General features: G+C 42.6%; 1 protein-coding gene across 2 annotated transcripts in view; it reads right to left on the bottom strand.

The window, feature by feature from the left end:
• Positions 1-23,667, bottom strand: part of SAMD12 (sterile alpha motif domain containing 12) — a 389,138-nt gene that overhangs the window by 148,817 nt on the left and 216,654 nt on the right. For both annotated transcript variants that reach the window (XM_046017068.1, XM_046017062.1), the window contains exon 4: positions 22,699-22,839. In XM_046017068.1, coding sequence (XP_045873024.1) covers positions 22,699-22,839 — 141 coding nt within the window. The remainder of the gene's footprint in view (positions 1-22,698; positions 22,840-23,667) is intronic.

Genomic DNA, 23,667 nt, shown 5'->3' with positions numbered 1-23,667 from the left:
TGACATCACTGTAACAATCCCTTCAGCTGAAAACACAAAACTGCTCTTTCTTGCTACGTAGGAATGAAGTCTTAAAAGCTCACTTTTCCCACAGCCCCACCTTTATGCGCTAGACGCTGCTGCTTCTAAATATGAACGCATACATGTTAATCTGGTGATTGTCATGAAGTACAATGAGGGCCTCAAGTACATGGTAACTGAGATCAGCACCTTTCCGGGTGCCTGCCTACCTCACCGTGGCCACAGGGGCTGCTGTCCTTGGGCAGCACCACCCCCTGCGGCCAGCTGTTGCTGACTGCATCCCTGGGTGCACCCACCCAGCCACCGTGCTGGGCCACCCAGGGTTCCTCTGTCCAGGGATTATGGATTTGGGATGAGGAGGGGCAGAAAATAATTGGGAGCAGAGAGAGGAGAGATTGAGAGCGCACTCGAGGACATTCTGAGTCCTCTAGCCACAGTCAGTAAACTCGAGAGCGGTGAGAAATCACCCACCATTCTGTGATTTGAGTCACAGAGCTACTGTGGTATAGAGAACGAAGTAGAGCAAGGGCGAAGTCTATTGTCCGGATTTTTGCTGGCTTTCACAGTTCTCCTTCTTCCTGAGCTGTCGCTGCCTCTCTGCTCTGAAGTCCTGTCAAAGACTTCTGTCTGGGTTTTATGAATACCCCACCAAGCCTCATTGTTTGGCTGACGCCACCTCTAGATTTCTGTTCCCTGCCACCACGAGAATCTCAACTTAGCCAACACAAAACTATGATTTCAATTAGGGTTATCCACAATAATCCTTACAAGCACTTAGCGCCGTGCACATTTACTAACTGCTTATTATTATTAATATCTGCTACAAGCAAGAGTTAGAGAGATGCTGTAGAAGCAGCCATCCAAGAACTAATAATTGGGTAGCAGCTGGAGGTTAAAAAGCAAGCCATGGAAAGGGAGCGGCTTTACGGAAATGATAACCAGAATGAGAAGTCATCAAATCACTGGCGACGTTTCTGCTTACAAGAGTCCATCAAGGTTGGACGATTGTAGATCAGTAAGACAGTGGAGGGAAATGTTTTTCTATCACGGAAGAATGAAACAATGAAACAGATGGATTGCTGTTTTAAGATGAAATTTACAAGAGCAGGAAAAACTGGCTATGCTTAGGTGGTTCTGAAAAAAAGCCTGGCCACCGTCACCATGGTTCCTAAGAAATATGCTTCCATCTTACAAATTTCAATAAACCATGACTCGACTGTCAATTCAGCAAGGAAGTGCCACCAAAAACTCATATGTAGCAAACCCAAATGTAATAGATTATGAGGAAAGGTGGTTGGTGGGGATCCGAATTAACTAACCAGGTTTGATTAAAGAAATGAATGAATAAAAATATGAATAGGAAAATCAGGCCATTCTCTAGGACCTAGAAGTTTCTCAGTGGAATATTTTAGAAGAAGGGCATTTTATTGACTCATCCCAGTTTTTAATGCACTAAGAAATACTCAGGTGCCTGTCATTCCTGCAGAAAAGGATACACGATGAAGCTTAAGCTAACTGACTGATAAAAAGGAGCTTGGTCACGTATCTCTACTGAGTATCGCTTTGCCCATCTATCCTGCAAACTGATCAAGAATAACAGAAACGGGGGCGCCTGTGTGGCTCAGTGGGTTAAAGCCTCTGCCTTTAGCTCAGGTCATGATCCCAGGGTCCTGGGATCGAGCCCCACATCAGGCTTTCTGCTCAGCAGGGAGCCTGCTTCCTCCTCTCTCTCTGCCTGCCTCTCTGCCTACTTGTGATCTCTGTCTGTCAAATAAATAAATAAAGTCTTTAAAAAAAAAAGAATAACAGAAACGTTGTTCCAGATCAGAAACAGACAGTAATTATGTTGCCTTTGAAAGTCTGGAAAGCCCAGGAGGATGCAAAGAAGAAAAAAACAAACCATCATGCAGAGATACCACTGCTAAAATTTGGTTACATTTCTTTCCAGTTTTCTTTTTTTTCCTCCAGTGAGTATGAATAATATCCACTTATATTTTACTGTATAGACACTATTTAAAACTAACATTTGGGGGGTGCCTGGGTGGCTCAGTTGGTTAAGTGGCTGCCTTCGGATCAGGTCATGATCCTGGAGTCCCGGGATCGAGTCCCACATCGGGCTCCCTGCTCGGCAGGGAGTCTGCTCTCCCTCTGACCTCTCCACTCTCACACTCTGTCTGTCTCTCAAATGAATAAATAAAATAAAAATAATAATAATAATAACATTTGAGGGAGGGTGCCTGGTGGAACATGCGACTTTTGATCTTAGGTTTATGAGAAAGAGCCCCATGTTGGGTGTAGAGATTACTTTAAAAAACATATAAATGAAATCTAAAATAAATAAACAAATAAGATTTGGATCTTCCTGTATATACTCGATTCATATTCTTCTTTTCACTTAATATCTAGTGAGGATTTTCTCTTGCCATTGTATATAATTTCAATGTTGCACACTTTTTTCAATTGTACAATTTTGTCATAATTTAACCAACATTGTAGATATTCATAGGGTTTCCGTTTTACTACCAGTGATTGACTAAATGTGTGTGTCTTCCCAAAATTCACCTGGTGGAGCCCTTATCCCCAGTGTGCTGATGTTAGGGGGAGGTGGCCTTTGGGAGGTAATTAGGTTATGAAGGTAAAGTCCTCAGGGATGAGATTAGAGTCCTTATGAGGTGAGATGGGAGAGAGCTTGCTTCCGTCTCTCTCTGCCCAACAAGAAGAAGAAATAGCAAAGAGGTACTTATCTACGAACCAGGAAGAGCATCCTCACCAGAAACGGAGTCAACTGGGGCTGTGATCTCAGACTTCCCAGCCCCCAGAAAAACTGAGAGAAATAAATTTGTGTTGTTTAAGCCACCCAGAGACTATGGTGTTTTTGTTTTAGCAGCCTAAACTAAGATACTCTCCTTCAACATAAAAAAAAAAAAAAGCTATTTATTCATACTTCCTATTCCCACAATCCATTCTCGCCTTTTCTGTCCATCTCCGCTACAGAAGGCTGACCCCCGAGGACTGGACTGTGATTTCCCTGCCGTCCACTCTCTGGCTGTGTTTAGTGAGGCACCAGTGGGAGGCAGCGGGCAACAGGTTTGACTGTTCTCTCCTTCCTTCCCCGCTTGGACTCAGTGCTTCTGGCACTGGCTGCATCTTTCCACAAAGTTCTTGAATCAGCTACCCTGCTTCCGTGCATAGCTCCAGCTCTCAGACCCCTCCGGCATCTGCTATTGCTAGTCCCTGGGGGACTCAAGCCTTATAGGTGCCTTTAACCTCTGCTGCAACCATGCTTCCTTGAAGCGTCTTTAGATTGCCATCTCACAGGTATGGGAAGTGCCAATGACCAACTAGTACATTCTGTGGAATAACTCCGTGGAGATTACTCATCTATAAAAAGTATAACAAAATCAACACTGTGTAACCCATTCCAAATAATGGGAGGCTTACCACAGGCAAAATACTCACACAGAACTTAGGAAATAGAGGAATGGTCTAGATTCTAGAAACTTCTTTCGTGATATTTTCAGAAAGTCTTTCTCATTGAATTTCCTTCAATTCCCTTGCCTGTGTAATGTTCACAAACCACATGCTTTCCCCTTCCTTGCACCCTTTGCTCACGCTGTTACTCTCGATGGAGTGTCCTCTACTTTCCTCCCTATTTCTAAGTTCTGCCTGAAGCCCTATTTCCTTTCTGAATTTTTGGAGGCCACAACCGTCTCTCCTCAGAATTGCGGGAGCTAGGATTCACAAATGCCTACATCAATTTAAGTCAATTCAAATTAAATTTGTAAATTCAGCTCCTTAGTCACACTACCCACATTTCAAGTCCTCAATAGCCACATGTGGCTGGTGGCCACTGGACATAACAGTGCAGACCAAGACCATTTCCATTTCAGAAAGTTCTATGGGATGGCATTGTTCCAGAGCACTCAACTATGCAGGATTTCAAAGAGTATTAAATTGTAAATCTCTGGTATTGTTCTCTAGTTACAGAGTCAAGAATAATAAGGACTAACAAAGAAGAGTCTGCCATCTTCATTCTGAGGCCCCGCAGTGCTGGGCACATAAGAGACACTTTGTAAACACAGTTGCTCACTTGGGTAACGACCATGACTATTCCTCAGTAGAACATTCAAGCACAAGGAAGTATTAATAATCGAAGCCATGGTATAAAACAAGGGTGTCACTCCACAACTGGCAGGTGGTGGTGGTGGGGAATCTTGTAGTCCCACAAAAACATGGGCATCCAGACAATGCCCTCTGCGCATGCACAAAGAACCTATCTACAATATGAGGGATGATTCTTCAACAAGCTATGTGGTCTGATCAAATGAAGTGATCAAAAGGACCCAAATCCACAGGTATATACAGAAGCTTCCATACCATCTTCTAGACTTGTTCACAATGAATAATTGTTCACAATGAATAATTGTCTTTAGATATTGGTACATTTTGACTGTGATTCTGGTTGAAAAACTGGCCTCTGTCAAAAGCAATTTAATGGAAGTGATAAAGCTATATATCCTACATGGTGCCCTCCCGCCATTTCTCTGCCTTGAGATGATTGCAGAATTTAACAAAAATTCAGAGTCTGAGTTATTGGAATAGCCTTATGAAATCCATATTTCAGCCTTACACCAATCTCCGGCAAGGAGGTCCTCTTAGTCATGGATCCATTTCCTATCTATCATTTATTCAGATCTCTGCTAATTATCACTTCACAAAAGTCTCTTTTAATCCACACAGCAAGCTTGAGCTAGGTATTTTTGTTCTGATTTTACAGTGAAGAAAACTTGCTTTCGGAAAGGATAAGTCATCGGCCTAAAGTTGAATATATAGTGAGGGACAGAGCTGGGGAACAACTTAGATTTTTCTACAGAGGTCATGCTTTCGGTCAGTTTGTCATAGTTCCCCTGGACCCTGGGCAGAGGTGATGTTGCGAAAGGGGAGCCTGGCCCAGGGTGGGGCATGGTGACACGTCAGAGCACCGTTTTGTCATCATTCTCGGGACAGGTTCTTGTCCCTCCCATGGCCTTTTCTGATGTTCGTTTGAACAAACCATCAGAAGACACGCAGGAAGTGTATGGAAGCTGGTGGGCAGCTCAGTGCTCAGTGAAGGAAGCTGACACAGGGCACTGGGCACTTGTCCCTCTAGCTCTCCTGTTGGACATTAAACGAGACCTGTTGGGAATCGAAGTCAGGAAGGCTCAGTGGCCAAGCAACTGCACCGCCCCTGTGACATCTCTGACATGCATTAGGACAATTCCTCAGTTTACTGTGCAGGAAGGATCCCTCATGAGACCGTCATACCCGTCTAACTGCTTTTGTCAGTGGTTCAAACATAACATGCACACATAACATGGCACACGCTGACCACTCTGCCTCATGCTCCCCCTTCCAGGAGGAACCCTTCCAGGTTCCTCATGAGCACGGACCTTTCCACTCTGTAGCAGCTCAGAGCAGGAATTCTGACTCGTGCTTAGTTCTCCCTCTCCTGGCCACCTCTCATCCGTGGCCCCTACGGGCAGATCTGGCCGTGATCATCTCTGTGGCCACCACCCTAGGTCTGACCGTCACCTGCTACCACCCAGATTCCAGCAAAAGTCACTGGTGGGCCTCCCTGGTTCCATCTCTGCTCCTGTCCAGTCCATTCTCCAAACAGCTGCCAACATGATCTTTTAAAAACATAAATATGATCTCCTCACCTCTCTGCTTAAAATCCTTTAATGGCCTCTCACTGTACTTCCTGAGAACCTGATTCCAAATCCTTCGTGTGACATGGAGGCCCTGTGGGTCTGTCCCTTGCTGTATCCAGGCCACAGGACTCTCTCTGGAGCTATGGGGTCCCACCCACAGTCTTTGCTCAGTTCTTAGGTAACGCCAAACTCTTTTGTGCCTCAGGGCTTAGCACATACTTTTCCACCCGCCTGCCTGCTTGCTTGTCGTCTGTTTTCACTCAGGAACCCTCATTTCTCTTGTTATCATTAAATGTAACTGTTATCCCCCAGGCTAAATTAGAGAGTCTCCTTGTGTTTTATATTCTCAGTGCCCTTAACACAATTTTGTGGGATACACACACAGCCCTCATTGCCTGTGGGTAGAAGTCTAGAAAAGGCCGTGCTAAGTGAACAAGTCTGCGAGGGCAGCACCGCACAGCTCCTACAGAGTCACCTGCCTGACGTTAGACAGTGGGGACAGCTCTTCCCAATCCCATGAAAGCACTCACAGAGTTACAGCGACAAACCTCGCTGGGGTCTAGGACCATGCGCTTTGGAGAACCCCGGGGCTCAAATCCTCACTCCATCACTTTTCAGACTGGGGAACCCGGTTCAAAAGTCCCTTCAGTTCTCTGTGTATCAGGTTTTTGATCTGAATAGGGTCACTCACAGCTGCTGCCTCACAGGGTGTTGTAAGGATAAAATGACGGTGCAGACAGTGCTTAGGACAGTGCTGATCGGTAACGAGCACACGCTAAGAGACGGTCATTACTGCTGCTGTTGCTGTTCACCTTGGCCTCATGCGGGACTACGTGTCCTGGGTCTCTGAACCGATTCTTAGAAGATTTGGGTAAAAGTCTAAATTTTTGGAATAGTCATCGGACTGAAGGCTCCTTGAGGGCAGGGGCTGTATGGGGTCTTGTACAGTAGCTAGCACATAATAAATCCTCAGTAAGTGTTCATCCAAATACTCTATAAACGGCCCTCCCAGGGTCTGGGAGGGGCTGCCACCCTACTTCTGGAGATACCCTTTATCTTCTTCTCTCCACTTGGGAGGTAGGGCTTCTACCAGAGTCAGCATGCTCAACGTCCCTATCAAGGGACAAAGAAGTCAACCCTTTTTCAACCTGTTCTTTGTCAGCCCAGGGCTCAAATAGGGTAGGTTCCGTAGAGCCCAAGTAATAGTTATTTCCATTATCTTTACTGTCACAGCACTTAGAAGCTAGCAGGAGCTATTTTAAGGATGAAGAAAGTCAAGCACTTGCGGTTCCTAATCCCAGTGCCAGGCTAACCCAGGAGCCCGCCTGACTCCCCATACATGTGCTAAGCCATCATCATTTGAGCTCTTATTATGACCCAGAGACGAAAACGAAAGAATGACTTATTTAAAGATTAAAATTGTGCCTATTTTATGGAGTAACTCTTTAAGCGTCGGGAACTCAACTTTCAAGGCCTTTAAACTCGGTGTTGCCTCCAGATTATTCAAGGCAACAAACATACAGACAACATCACCACCAAACGGATGGAGTTAAAAACCTGCTTGTAGCCCAGGAGAGACGAGAGCAGTGTGTACATGAGGGCTATAGCTTTTTAATATATTTTATTTTTTTAAAGATTTATTTGTTTGTTATTTGATGGAGAGAGTGAGTGAGAGTACCTGAGAGCAGAGGGAGGGACAGGAGAGAGTCTCAAGCAAACCCCACTGAGTGTGGATCTCCTCACAGGGCTTCATCGCACACCCCTGAGACCATGACTTGAGCTGAAACCAGGAGTCAAACACTTAACCAACTGAACCACCCAGACTCCCCAGGACCGATTTTTTGGGCACAGTACCTCAGAGATGTTCTTTGAACCCAGAGGGATTTTGCACAGGGTGGGTGATTAAGGTGTTCGTGTCTGTGGCTGTGCGATCACCAGAAAGTCTCAAAGTTTCCTCGAGCCACGTGCGCCCATTTCTGCCCTCCCAATAGGGCAGAGAATTGCTTAAACTGCCATTGTTTTTTCCTGAAAGGAATTCAAGGTAATATTTACACCCTTCAGTATGCGTTCTGGGAAAGTGGGGTAGGGAGCCTTAGCACCAATGTGTCCGCCTTCTGGAAGTACAACGTGATTTGCTGGTGCCACAAAGACTTTGGCAGCTACTCCCGTCGTCAGTTTCAAGGATTACACTCTTTATCATGGAGTCCCAATACCAGGCCTGGCATGCAGTAGGTACTCAAAAGTTGTTGAATGGGTGAACACATATGATTGTTCCATTTTAACATGCTATTACAATGTTAAATATGTAGACCGTAGTGCTTTAAAAAATAGGAAAGATTAGGTAGCATTTAAGCCTTGCACCTCCAATTAGCACTTTGAAGAGGCAAATAAAGACACACAGACGATTCAAGGATGGCCTTTGACACTTTGTTAAAGTCGGAAGGGACTGGGGAGCTGGGTTCCTCACGACCCTGTTCTAGCACACACAGTCCTCAAGTATGTTCCCCTATATGCACCTAGAAAATGTCTACACAAGAAAACAACCATTCGCACATTTGTTAATCACGGCTTTGTTTATACAGTGCTTCTACTGGGAGGAGTAAACATTTGTGAGCCTTTTAAATTGCTGAAAGAGACATTTTTCAGTTCATTGTGTGAACAAATGTGATGAGCCCAAGTCCCTACTAAGAAATTCAAGCCTGGAGAACTGGATAAATACATATAAATGAATTCATTTGACTGAGTGACATTTTCATTTAATTAAAGCAGAAAATCAGCTCTAAAACAAATGATTATCCCTGACAAAGCAGCAGAAACTGGTCCTTAATTAATAAATTTCTAATAGTTCTTCTGCGGGCTGAGCAGTCTTTAGTGGAGAAGTACACTGGGGAGGAAAAAAGACGGAAGCAGAGAGAGAGAGAGAAGCCAGAAGATAATGCATGTTTAACTTTAAGAAATAGAAAGTATATTAGAGGCCATTTCTTTATGCTTGAATACATGTCAAATCCTGCTAGACCAAAAGCACGATTACAGTAAAACTCTCCTTATCACAAAACAAAGAGTCAAGTCTCAGGAGAGGATCAATTTAAAAAACAATACAAATCTAGGTCAATGAAATTTGTTGCTACTATTTCATCTTTTGCTCCTTTCCATGGCATGATCAAATGACAAAAGAAAAATCAAATTTCCCGATACTTAGAAGGATAACTATCTATCTATCTATAGTTTACAGTCAACATGAACTATCATAACCATCCAATGTGGTAGAAACAGGATGAACCAAAAAATATACTCAAATGCTTCTCATATATTTTTGGAATCCTCACATACTACCTTTATCAATGTTCAAAGTTAATAGTTTTTAGTGTTAAATACCTGTGTTTCTGATACAATGTGGAAAGAGTGAACCTTCAGATGTACACACCAAAGCCATATCACCTCTTACATAGCAGACATGTGAAACCTTTCAGGTCACTCTTAATAATTTTCTGTGCATTCATTTATGTCGAATCAATTTCAATTAAATCAATTAAAATGGCAACTAGCAAAATTTTGTATCATTGATTGAATGAGATTCAGACTACTCAGGATATTTGGGGCATCAGGAAATGCTAGGCTAGCATGTCTGCTTTATTGTGTAGTCAAGTTGGGAAAGAAATGTCTTAGCATCCCAGTACCTCGGGTATACAAGAAGAGCTTAGCAAAACCACACACATACCATTCCTAGCAGCCCAGAATAATGGACAATGGAGGATGGAGAGTGAAAACCACATGTGAGAAGCAAGATATTATGAGAAACCTTTTATGTAAATAGTCTCAAGCATTGATTTTTTTTTTTTTTTTTTAAAGAGAGAAAGAGAGAACACTTGTGAGAAGTGGGGTGGGGAGGCAGAGGAAGAGGGAGAGAGACTCTTATGCAGGCTCCAAGTCCACTGGGCAGCCCGATGTATGGCTTGATCTCATGACCCTGATATCATGACCTGAGCCAAAATCAAGAGTCAGACTTTCAACTGACTGAGCTACCCAGGCACCCCATCAAGCATTATTTTTTTTAAAAAGTACACTGGCGTCTTACCATTTATATTGATATGAATGGAACTGGAGGGTATAATGTTGAGTGAAATAAGTCAATCAGAGAAAGATAAATATCATATGGTTTCACTCGTGGAGAATATAAGAAACAGCATAAAGGATCATAGGAGAAGGAAGGGAAAATGGAACGGGAAGTAATCAGAGAGGGAGACAAACCATGAGAGACTCTTAACTACAGGAAAAAAACTGAAGGCTGCTGGAGGGGAGGTGGGGGGCATGGAGTTATTGGGTGACAGGCATTAAGGAGAGTACGTGACGTAATGAGCACTGGGTGTTACATGCAACTGATGATTAACTAACATTACCTCTGAAACTAATGATGTATTACATGTTGGTTAACTGAATGAGAGAAAGTACATTAGTGTCAGAGTTTTTTATGTAAAAGAAAAAAATGTATCTTTGAAAGCAAAGAGACTTAACAACAGGCAGCTAGGTCACCAGGAAAAAGCACTGGTTTTTTACCCACTGTGATAGCTTTATGTGTCAACTTGACCAGTCCACAAAAATACCACAAATGATATATTTGATCAAACATTATTTTGAGTGTGTCTGTGATGGTGTTCTGGGATGAGATTAACATTTGAATGGGTAGCCAGAGTAAAACAGATTGCTCTCTCCAGTATCGGTGGGCCTCATACAATCAGTTGAAGGCCTAAAAGAACAAAGTGCTGACCCTCCTTCAAGTAAAAGGGGATCCTTTATTGCCTGTTTTGAGTGAGGGCATTGGTTTTTCCCTGCCTTTGGACTTGAACTGAAACACTGGCTCTTCCTGGGTTTTCAGCCTCTGATTTTCAAACTAGACCACCACTGGCTTTTCCTGTGTCTTCAGCTCACTGACAATAGATCCTGGGACTTCCAGGCCTCCATAACTGTGAGAGCCAATTCCTTACAATAAGCCTCTCTCTCTCTCTCTGGATATATATTATAATTAAAACATTAAGTATCTATCCCCTAATGGGATCCCCTGTGTCTCTGGAGATCCCTGACTAATAGTCACACTTATTCGCTGTGACCCTGAATTAGCACTGCAGCTCTCTGGGCCATGTTTCTTCACCTACGGAAAGGGGCTCATGTTATCCATCTTGCAAAATTATTGTGGGGGCTAAATATAGAATTCAAAATGCCAAATGTGTAAATAGGTGCACAATCAATCTTAGCTCCAGACTTCCCTTTCGTAATAAATTGAAGATCTGGTAACTTGTACAGAAATACAGTATCTAATGCTGATGTTAGATATTAATGATTTTGAAACAACTGCCAAACTCTGCAAAACCTTGATGGTTTCAAATATGAATCCCAAACTGCTCCTTGTGGAGCTGAACCATTTTCTTTCTCTTCTTCCCCCTTCTATCTTTAGAGGAGGTCCTACCATGACAGGCTTGTCTTTCCCCTGCCTTGCACAGGAAATGGTGGCGTTTTGGTGTGAAGTACCTTCTTTATTGCCCTAGGGGACCACCCAAGAGAACCGATTTCATGTTGTCTGGGGAAATGGGAGAAGTAGGATTTCAGTGGCGGTCTCCTGGGGAATGTAGGGAGGTTGGTCACTTTCTTGGACCTTACGGGCATCACCTGCAAGGTAAGATGAGAGTGCGGATGGGCTCCACTCCAATTTGGGCTTTAATATGAGATAGTCTCATTCACCCCAAGGGCTGAAGGATTCCTCTGAGTTTACCTGGTCAATGCAGGCAAACTCATTAAGCCCAAGAGAGCCCTACTCATGCTGGGAAAGGGGCAGAGCGCCTGGTACACTGTGCATGTGGGGTCTGGAGAGTGCTGGGCAGTGCCACTCACACTTTCATCTGCATACATTCATATGGGGGTGAAGCTGTGGAAAATACTAATGCCTGGGCTGCAGAGCCTAACTCCACAGGTCCACGAATCTAGAGTTGCGAAGAAGCACGAAGAAAATTCTGCTGCAGAGAGCATGGATTTGGGAGAGGAGAATGTGGCACGGAGATGTGAGAGATGATCCTTTACAGTCCTCTTCTTCACTGTTGCTCACTCTCTCATCATGGGTTGCCTCGTCTCTTGAGCTGACTTCTCTCCACTCCCACTGGCCACCACCCACCTTCAGGCTGTCCTCATCTCTCGCACAGATTAATGCAGGAGCTTCCTCATTGGAGTCTGGCCTCTTGTCCTTCTTCAGCGTATCTGCTCTTCTTTTGTTATACAAAGCTGATCAGGATGGTCTCTGGATCATCCTTGAGTGGTCCCCCACTGTCTCTAAATCCCTTAGGAGAGCAAACACGAAGGTGTTCACTTCAACCCTCCCTTACCCTTCCCCACCTTACTTCCCACCACTGCGTCCCCTCCGGCCCACTCTCTCCACCTTCTAACCAGATGAGCCTTCCTTCTGGCCTTCCGCATGTTCCTGGGATGCACCAAGCTCCTTCTTCAATGTTGGCCACAGAACAAGCTGTTCCCTCCAACTGGGACGTATTCTCTCCATAGTCGCTAAGCCCCACCTGCCCTACTGCTCTGCTACAGCTCCTGAGGGAGCTTGTCCTGAGCACTCAGAGTCAGGGAAACCCTGCTGCTTACTCACTCCCCAAGCATCATTATCACCTCCTTTCACCTCGTTACAAAGATTATTTGTTGGAAATGTCTTCCTCATGGAAATGTGAAATCCATGTACCTGAGAACCATGTCTCTCTTACTGAATTTCACCAACACCCAGTAAAGGTCAGGCACTAGTAAATACAGATTTTTTTCTTAGTAAATAGAAGTTTTACAGCATGGTATATCTCTCTGAGGCTCTGATCATCTTGGCAATTTTATATTTGCTTGATGACTAAATCAAAAGGTAACATACACTAACTAAGTATCTGGCTCAGTTTAGAGGTCACCGCCTCCTGGAACCTTTCCTGATATATTCTTTCTGGTTTAGAGGCATGTCTACATGATCCCTGAATTCTGTGTTGACCTCTTTTATGCCTCTTTCACTTGACTTCGACAGCAAGGATTATTATATTCATCCCTGTATGCCCAACACACAGCGGCGAACGTTGGGTACACGGTAGGATCTCAGTAAATCTTTTCTGGATGAATTACTGAATGAGCAGCTGTGTAATTGCTCCTATATAAAGCGATTAAAAAAAAGGGATACTAATAAAAAAGGTCTTATTTCAAAGAAGGAGAGATTTTGTCTCGTGGGGGCACAAGGTTGGGGCAGTCACAGTGTAGACTACATATGTGATGCCTTCTGGAATTGGCAGGGAGACACATGGATGCAACGAGAATCTTGAAAATCTATCCCTTGTAAAATTTTACTCCAGGCACTGAGAATTGGTGGCCCCAAAGAAAAACACCACAGAGAAAGTAGGCAATATATATTAGGGAATGAAATTCTAAAGTATGCAGATGGTATATTTCTCTGTGTCCTCCTAGAAAAGCCAGAGCAGCTCAGTACATCCCTGAAAATGGCTTTGATTTTCTCTCATCAGGTCCACATGCCATTGTCTTATTACAACTGCGTTGCTAAATGAAGCCCATAGGAGATTTGAACCAAAATTGCAGGGTCTAGCCTTACCCTGAAGAAAGGAACCCAGTGTCCGTTGTGGAAAACAAACATCAGTACAGTATCAGTCATTCAAGGTCCTTCAAATTCAGAGTCAAACCACGAGGTAAAATAAGAATGCAATCGCATAGCCATCTTGAATTGTCCCAACACAAGGTATCAAATACATTTTTTTTTAAGATTTTATTTATTTATTTGACAGAGAGAGATCACAAGTAGACAGAGAGGCAGGCAGAGAGAGAGAGAGGGAAGCAGGCTCGCTGCTGAGCAGAGAGCCCGATGCGGGACTCGATCCCAGGACCCTGAGATCATGACCTGAGCCAAAGGCAGCGGCTTAACCCACTGAGCCACCCAGGCGCCCTCAAATACATTTTTAACTTCACCTAGAACAGTGAAATGCAAAGAGGTGAGCAGTAAAGAATTCTGAGGTTAGCGATTTCTGCGGAGGCAGACACGAAACATTTGGCATCCCTAACAGTTACTTTCTCAGCATGGAAAAATGCCATAAAAACACGGAGTTGTGCAGAAGTTAGGACAAAGATAACTCCTGAAACAACACGTCCAAATTAAAAAAAATGATGTGTGGATACTTCTCCCTTGTACTGGTTAGACAGACCCCTGGGGTTGTCGGAATAGATATTTTTCTACCACAAAGAACACAGCAGATAAGAGAGATCCATTTGAAGCCCCACTGCAAACACCTTCTTGAATGACCCAGCCATAACAAACTCCCATGATGAAAATGAAATTGGAGTGGGCGTGGCACAATGCTAACCCCTATCGGCATACTCATGTGGGAGCTCCATACCCACTCCCCCCGAAAACAGTCTATGTTTAGGCCTTTAAATATAAAACTATGACAACGAGAATTTCTCTGAAGGCTCAAATAGTTGACAAAATTAGAACTATTCCTGGCCCTACCATTTGTAGAACAGGGAACGGAGATGATGAAACGTGTTGGGGAAAAGCTCAAGAAGGTAACAGATTGAGGAAATGCTATCTTGGATGCAACTTAGAAATGACATGTGGTTGGCAGCTCCTAATCAAGTAGCACCAGATGAGGAAGTGGTAATGAAAGACCCCACGTGCAGAAGAATAATCAGCACAAAGTCCTGTAAGACTCCTGCTCCGATATTCTCACCTGCCATGAGCCGGTAGGCAATTCCCTGGGTCTTAGGAGAAAAGGCTCAATTTCTAGTTGCTTGAGAGTATCTCTCAGATCATTTAACATTGCAAAAAGTGGGGAAAACAGCTCAACGAAGGAGTGGCTTGTATACTGAAGAGCCCTCACGACAGGTGTATTTGATTTAAGAGCCATCAGCACACCTTTAAATAATACGCCATCACCTTCAAAATAATACAAAAAGATCCCAACAGAATAAAAGAGATTCTGCACAATTTTGCTCATGGATGATGCCAAATGGCTCTGTAGCTACTCATTTTTTAGAAATTATGAGTCCATAAAAACTGATATTGCATTTATTGCTCTGAAAAGATGAAATTGAGAATACTTAGTAAATAAGAAAAAGAGGGGAACAATTAATTTTAAATCAGTAAAAATAAATGGAAGATCCACTCTCCGCTAAGCACTATGCTAGGAGGTAGGAGAGCAAAGGAAAATCAGAAGACAATGAGGCTGTCTGTGCTCTACAGGGGAGATGGACAGACCTCTTGCTACCATGCCTTATAGGCTCTTCCTTCTGCCTCATGCCCTTAGCCATCTGTCACAACTTATGTCATTCAAGATCTAGTGCATGTATTATAACTTTGGCAAGTCTTCCTTTATCCCACCTATTCCCAGGTGAGGCTAAGTTCCAGTTCTTATTACTATACATCTGTGTATTTCTAGAAGGGCATACACGGTCTATCCTCATTGCTAGACTGAGTGTTCCTTTCTATCCCTAACACCACTGAACCTGGTGCCCAGTGGATGGGAGAATAAATGGGATACTAAACAGATATTATATAGTGAATAAATTATTAGTATGCACAAAGTACTTACTAATGAAGAGCATGATTGGTTCTGCCTGAGAGATGGGGTAAGGCTTCTCAGAAGAGGTGATAGATAGCTCATCAAGATTGGTCCTTCCATGAGTTTTATTATACCATATTCATAACAACTCTGTGAAATAGGTCTTCCTCCCATTTTTACAACTGAGGAATCTTAATTACATAGATCCATAGATTCATAGATGTATTAACTTAACTTGCCCAAAGTTAATACATCTATGAAATGCCCAGATTGGCTTTCTATGGAATGGTGTAAAGTTTGGATTTTATTCTGCAGGCAGCTGGGAGCCATCAAATGTTTTAAGGAGGGATATAGTGTCATCTGAAATATATTTAAATTAAGCCTGGCAATAGAAGTAGGAAGATGTGCTTGCTTCGGCAGCACGTATTACAAAAAAAAAGTAGAAGTAGGAAGTTAATTAAAGGTGAACGAATGGGACAGGGTGGAGACTAGAGATCAAATAACTATATGTTATTCTTATGTCCTGGGAAGGAGCTTAACAGGAATGCTTTAACAGTGGCTAGCACTGTCATGAGGCAGGAAAAGACTGGAAACCCATTTTACAAGCAGAATTCAGAAGATATGGTCACTGATTACACAGGGGTGCTAAGGGAGAAGGAGTAATCACAGGTCAGGTGATGCTGAGCCTTTTACATCAGGTGATGGAATGAGTAATGGCATTAACCTTGAGAAGAAATACAGGGGGAAGAATGGGCTGGAGAGATGGTGAGGAAGACAAGGAACATTTTTAATTTGAGATATTGGTAGAATATTCAGAGTTCATGCCCTTTAGGGATTAAAGATCTGAAGCTTCATAGTGGTCTAAGATGTACCTGGCAATCACTGTGAAAGAGGGCATGGTTAAAACAAGGACAATGGATGAGATTCTCCAGAGAGCATGCACAATGAGAAGAGCTAAGAGGATGCATTCCCCAAGTGGCATCAACATTCAGGGAGTGAGAGAGGAAGGGGGCTTGCAATCGATCAGAGAAGGAGCCGTGGGAAAAAGAGGAGGAGAACCGAGACATCAGGCTCACTCAACCAGATGAGCACCAGGGAGGTAAAGCTCAGTGTCAACCAATGACAAGGCAGAAGAGTTGAGCCTGAAGGGAACACACGTGTGAACACCAGATCTGTAGCACCAGTAGCACCACTAAATAAAAGACATGGGGAAGACTGGAAATTCAAAGAGTGTAATTTGGAAGATACTAGAACGGGGCATCAAACATACCTCACATATGCATAAAAGGGGAATCTGACTGGCTCAAGTTTTCTTTCCCAGGAGCTGGAATTATTATTATAATTATCTTCCTCAGAAGAAAGACAAAGAACGCATTTCTTTCTTATTTATTTATTTGACAAAGAGAAGGAGAAAGTGAGTGAGCACAAGCAGGGGGAGCAGCAGACAGACAGAGAGGGAGAAGCAGGCCCACTGCCGAGCAGAGAGCCCGACATGGGGCTTGATCCCAGGACCCCGAGATCATGACCTGAGTTGAAGGCAGATGCTTAACTGACTGAGCCACCCAGGTGCCTGGTAAAGAAAGCATGTCTTAATGACAACTGAGATGCTAAGAAAAATTTAGTTAAGTGAACAAGTGAACTATAAACATATTTGGCCTTGATTTATTTTGAGACAATTTACTAGAAACTCTCAGGAAAACAGTGGCCTCTTAAGATGATGGTAGCTCAAGGAAGTGTTAGGTAAGACTTCTACAAAGATGGAACGATTTTCAGAACACTTACAATATTTCTGTATGTATGAAAGTCAGCCTTTAACACTGTTCTTCTTCTTTTATTATCTAAGAATACTGGCCTGGCAGTTTCTTAAGAAAATAATCATATAATTATGATACGACCCAGCAATTTCTAGATACTCAGCCAATGAAGTGAAAACTCATGTTTATATGAAAGCGAGTACATGAAAGCTTATAAGAGGTTTATTAGTATTTACAGAACTGGAAACAACCCGGATGTCCCTCACCTGGAGAATGTGGTATATCCAACTGTGGGATATCCATTCAGTGGAATAGTAGGAAATTAAAATGAATGAACTAGTGATATACACCACAGTTCTGGTAAGTCTCTGTGAATCACAGTAAGTAAAAGAAGTCAGACTTTCTGTTTCCACTTACGATGTTCTGGAAAAGACAAAACTAAAGGGACAGAAAACACAGCAGTGGTTGACAGAGGCTGGGGTAATGAAAGGGGTTGACAACCAAGGGGAACCAGGAAGAGTAGTTTTTGGAATTACAGAACTTTTATTTAATATCTTAACTGTGGTGGTGGTTACACAACTATATGCTTTTGTCCAAAGCTGTGGAGCTGTACACTAAAAATGGTGCATTTACCGTATATAAATTAAACCTTAATTGAGAACAATAAGGAAGAAAGAACACTGGTTTGGGAATTAGGAGAACAGGGATCTAGTTTCAGTTACGCTACTAACCAGCTGTGTAACCATGAACTATTCTCTAATCTTCTTTGGGTCTTGGAGCCCAAAACTATAAAATGAGATCGGAAAAATGTTCTCAAAGAGTCTATTGCTATGTGCTACAAAGACTTCCTTCTTTAAGCAATGTGGTGGACCAGATGGCCTATTTCAGATCAGATGGCCTACTTCAGTTGCTGAAGTATCACTGTGGGGGTGACAGGACTAAAATACCCAATCTGGACACATGGTTCTGGAAAGTCTTCTTGGATTAGAAAGTAGTGTTTCTAATTTGTGTCTTTCCAAAAGATGAAGCTCTAGGAAAGTCCTCTGGTCATGCAATTCTTAACTAAAATTTGCCACATATATTTGGACAATGTAGAAGTCCTTCGGGAAACATTAATGTTTAATGAGCTCTAAGCGCGGTCCTGGTAAACAATCGTGGTTGTCTTCTTCTTCTTCTTTTTTTTTCCCCCACTTTGTAGGCACTCATTAAAAAGGCATTTGGTGCCGTTTACTGCCTTCGTCTGCTTTATCCTCCAGTTTGGATACTGGTTTCTACTGCCCAAAGTAACCCCACCCTCACAGTTGTGAGTACATTTTCACACTATCCACGTCCTTGTAGCCAAGGAAGACGTTGAAAAGGACACCCCAGGAGTGTGATATGTATATGTATCATATATATATATATCATGTTCCTGAGATGAGGGAAGCATTTACAACTCAAAAGGGAAGATACTAAGAATAAAAATAGAATCTTGATAATGATGGTAAAGGTTTGCACTTTTGCCCTTATAACGCAGGAGTCCACAAACCAGGACCTACGAACGACGCTTGTAAATTAAGTCTCATTGGTGTACTGCTCTTTTCAATTCATTGAAGATTATCTGTGGATGCTTTTATGTGACGTCGTACTTGTCACAGATAGGCCCCTAAAGACTAAAATACATCCATGTGGCCCTTTCCAAAAAAAAAAAAAAAAAAATTCTGCCAACTCCTTTTCACAGAACATGCCATAAACTATGTTAAATGGTTTCCACATAAAATTCCATTTAACCGTCAGAGCACCACCACGAAATAGGAATTACTAGCCCCATCGGACGGATCCGAGGTGCTGAAACGTAATGGATTGAAGCTTCCGGTGGAATCAGATGGACCTGTGCTGTGCTCTTTACTAGCTGTCTGACTCTGGGTCTGTTACTTCGGTTCTTCATCCCGGGTCCCCAGATGTACGCCAGGGCTGACAAGAGCACTGATCACGGTCGGGTAACTGTCGGGACTTGATGTGACAATTAGTGCAGTGATGTATAGACAATAACATTTAAAACTCATTACCCACATAAGATATGGTCAGATTTTGGTATCCTCGGGGTCTTTTTCTTCCTACAAATATTGTAGGAAATATTGTAGAAAAGAGGTAGAGATGCCCCTCATATGCTCGGTTATGAATTAACTTGGTATTTTGCACCCCTGCTCTGTGTTACATAAGGAACCTTTCTCCCATCTCTCATGAATCAAGTGGGAGAGAACGATGATGATTCCAGTCCATACGGCTCTCCCCAAGACAACTGGAGATGGGGGCAAGTTGTCTGCAGGAATGCGCAAACCAGCAGGCCCACCAAACTGACATCCTGGCCACCTCCTGGACAAGACACAGAAGACCACAGGCTATATGGAGGAAGAAACCACCTCAATGATCTCCAAGGGAACAACATTCAGAGCAGGGCCAGGCGTGGCTTATGATTCTCACAAATGTAGGTAGTTACAGGGCCCTTGTGAATAAGAGGAGGGAAATCAGAGGCCAGCATTTTAACTGAAGGATAGTTCTGGCTTTAGATAATGAACTGTTTTAAGATTTTTTTGGTCATGGGGCGCCTGGGTGGCTCAGTGGGTTAAAGCCTCTGCCTTGGGCTCAGGTCATGATCCCAGGGTCCTGGGATCGAGCCCTGTATCGGGGTCTCTGCTCTGCAGGGAGCCTGCTTCCTCCTCTCTCTCTCTCTGCCTGCCTCTCTGCCTAGTTGTGATTTCTCTCTGTCAAATAAAAAAAAAATAAAGAAAGAAAGAAAAAAAAAGATTTTTTTGGTCAAGATTCATTGTTAGTGCCTATAAACCAATGTATTTACTGAGTCCGCATGCTCATTTTTAAAATACCTCATAGTTTTTTGTCTCTGGGTCAGCATCTGGAAGGAGGAGAGTAAGAAAAATCAGAGTAGAAAGTCCATGTTCCCTGTGTTCAGATGACCCACAGTCGTCAGCAGGAACTTCCCCAGTCCTCTCGGGACCATCTTAGTCCTATTCCTGTCATGGGGCTCCTGGCCAACAGTGTGAACATGACTGGCACAGAACTAATAGACCAGTTTTAAAACAGCCATCAGGAAGTTGGAGAAGTAGGCTTAGCTATTATTTCCTTTAGAAGCATGTTCAGGGATTTCCAGAAGCTAAGTAGCATTCTAAGATCTTTGGACTTATTCAGCACATTATTTCTACTGACTAATATTTGCAGAGTTAAGGAATCAAATATTCAATACTGAATCACGTATCGCCTCCACAGTGAATTTCCATATGATGTATCTGTTAGGCCAGTCACTTACTTGGGTGGAACAGCATTCCTTTTTTTATTATAACAAACCCGGACCCAAAATATTTTAAGCATACCCCAGCTGTCTTTAGAACTTCTATTATCAGTCATAAAAACAACTTGTCAATTTTTTTGTTTCACTTAAAAAAAAAAAAAAGAAAAAGAAACCATCACTTCAATAAGGCTATAGATTTTCTGAAGTCTGCCTGGCATGAAATGAGTTTGAACATTAACATGTAAAGGACAAGCAATAAAAAAGGTAATATGAGTGCAGACAGAATATCCAAGAGCTAGTGAACGTGATCTCTTCTAAAGGGAGTGGAATGAAAGAATGCAAAATGCACAGCTTTTCAAAGCTAAAGAAAGTGACAACAACCGAATTGAAAAGGCTGAACTTAGCATTACCTTCCCAGAACACAAACATATATTTAGCTTAATAGACTTGAGTACTATCTCAGGAAAAACCTTATATATTATGCATCTAGGGCAATGAAAGCTGTAGAAAATGATTTTGCAAAGCAAACACACTGCAGGCTGACAGTAGCAGAGGGGACAAAAAGAGTCTGAGGCACACGAGATGAGTTTAGGTCTCATTTTCTATATATCATCACAGGAGGAAAACAACAGAGCGGAGAAAACCTCAAGACGCTAGCCAGAACCTGGCACAATGATGCATGTGACTGAAGCTTAAAACATGTGCATTATTTTCTGATTATAACCATAACACAGATTCAAATGAGAAAATTTGGAAAATATAAAAAATATAAAGAAAACAAGTAAAATCACCCACACTCCCACCACCTAGAGAGAACCATTATCAAAACATTGGCACATTCACCGGCATCCCTTTATCTGTGTACATATAAAAATATGTTCTTTTTAAGACATTTGGTTCATACTGTAAATAAAAATTTTTACATGGTCTTTCCCACCCACCCCCACTTCTTTTTTATTTATTTATTTTATCTCTTCTATTTTATTTCTAGTACTTCCCCATGTTGTCATGTATTCCTGGAAGATTTAATTTTAATGACGGCATTATATTGTAGCTTGTGAATTTAAGCAGAATTATTTGTTTCTTTCCATATTGCTGTTCATAATTTTTCAGTTTTGTAAACAGCACTAGGATAGACTTTCTTATAATAACTCTTTGAATCTCTATTTACTTCTTCCAAGAAACTAAAAAGTATATCAGTATGTCAGATTCAAATTTAAATCACTCAGAGTACTTGTATCTATAAATTTACCACTGGAAGCCCCTGGAGACAAAGGCAAATAATGCATATCAAATAAACACACTATTTTCCTATCACTCCAAGTCTGCATTCATCCTTCTAGAGCAGTCATCTTTAGGCAGTACATCACTTTCTCTAGGCAAATGGCCTATTACTGGGTTATAATCTAAATGCAATAACATGAAACTTGGCTGACCCAGATTTCTCCAACATCAGTGTGCATGCAGTTACACTCTTCTACAGGTTGAAAAATACCCCCAGCTCTCAAAAATACATATTTTATCCTCCTTTCACTTAAAATGGTGTGTAATGGACATGAAAATAAAATAAATAAAGGGCTATAGCCAGTGGAGGTTGGTAGCAACCAAAGCTTATGTAGACACATGAGTTACATACATTGCAACTTAGAGTTTTCTGCAAATTCCAGCTTTTTTCGGCCACTTCCTGTTATAGGTCTCTGAAGCACTCCCCACATATCAAATTAATTATGATCCTTGTTTAGAATTACATGGTCATAATATTCCGGGCTTAAATTCTTTACAGTCTATTTTTAAGGAATGATTCTATTTTCAGGATGCTAAATAGAGTTCTCAAAAAATCTCTCAAGAGTGTATGTGTTCATATGCATATATATACAGCCACATACCTTTAAATTGTTTTTTTCCCATTAGTCAGTGAAAAGCAAAGTAAAATGAAACAACAAAAACTCCACTCATGATCGTATGAACTATGGAGTCACGCAAATTCCAAGGCCTCCCTCAGAATTGGTGGTCAGACTAAGGGAGCTTGGGCCGCACCGTACAACTCTAGGGGTGCAAATATATCCCTATCTCTGGCGTTGTGCAGTGTACAACCTATCCAACTCTATGGGATGTCCTTGAAATTAGGTCATCAGATAATTCCATTTGCTCATCCATTACTTGGCATCCTTCCCCCAGTGACCTATAAAAAAGAGTTTTAGGAGGGAAGTGGCCTTTAAATCTATGTACCTTTTTTTTTTTTTAATAGAAGAAATTCTGCAAAGACACAGTAATAGTCTCTCCCTGGCTCCCCTTTGTCCTGATGGCAAGGGTTTCTTTCTTCCCATCCTCCCCTTCTATCCACCCACTAGGCAGCAGCAGGATACCTTGTGTGAGTAACTGTAGGTTTCTGACTTCTTCGCGCACCTTCAGCTGGAGCACCTGTTGTAGGATGTGCTGCCGGAGGTTCTCCTGGGCAATCCCCATCCGCTCAAGCTTTTTGTCAGTCAGTCTCAGCAGGGCTCGCCCTGCAGGGTTTCAGAAATAAAAGAAAAAACAAATGAACAATGGCTGGAAAGGATTTCCATCTTCGTTTTCGGCTAATCCTGCCGGAACAGTAGTTTCCTTCTAAACAGACACTTTAGGAGAGAAGGTCCTCAATTATTCTTACTGACAAGAATTGATCATCTGGATAAAGAAAATGCACAAATTTAGAAAAGAACCCCTCTTTTTATCTCATTTTGGCCATCCTCCACTGAAAACACACAGAGTCAAATAGAATAGCAGAATTTTAACCTGGGTATTTCGGACCCAGATTGCAGGTTGCCATAGGAACAACGCACTTTGGCAGGCGACGGGTCCTGAGGCTGGCCTGTAGGAACTCATGCCTGGACAGCCCAGAGGAACACCGGGATGTGGTTGCTGTGGTTATAGAGAAACTGACCAATGTCTAACCCAGGTTACAATAACGTTTCATGAAACATGCATGTAAAGTTCCCATGGTCACCTGCAGGCATTTGCCTGGTGTCCCCCTAGTGCTGAGCTAGACTTCCATTTCCAGCCGGTGGGAACTAAACCTTAATTGCAATCTCTGGCCTCAGGCCAGGGCTGCAGAAGCACTGGAGTGAGGGGAGCAGGGTGAGCGAGGGCATCTAAAGATTGCAAAACAAGGAGCCTCCAGGAATGAGTGCCTGGCATGGCTTCCTGTTCCCCAGGATGTCTGCATGACTCCCTACTAGTTTCCATCAAATTCCCAAATTCTCTCCCACTCTGTGCTTGCCCTGATAGAGGCAGACTTCCACTGTGAGGGCTTAGCACAAGAAATAAAGAGTATGATCGCGGTTCAATGGTGTAGC

This window comes from Meles meles, chromosome 1, assembly GCF_922984935.1.
Source record: "Meles meles chromosome 1, mMelMel3.1 paternal haplotype, whole genome shotgun sequence".
Classification (NCBI taxonomy): domain Eukaryota; kingdom Metazoa; phylum Chordata; class Mammalia; order Carnivora; family Mustelidae; genus Meles; species Meles meles.
The sequence above is the reverse complement of the archived record's forward strand: the minus strand, read 5'-3'. Positions and strand labels throughout refer to the sequence as shown.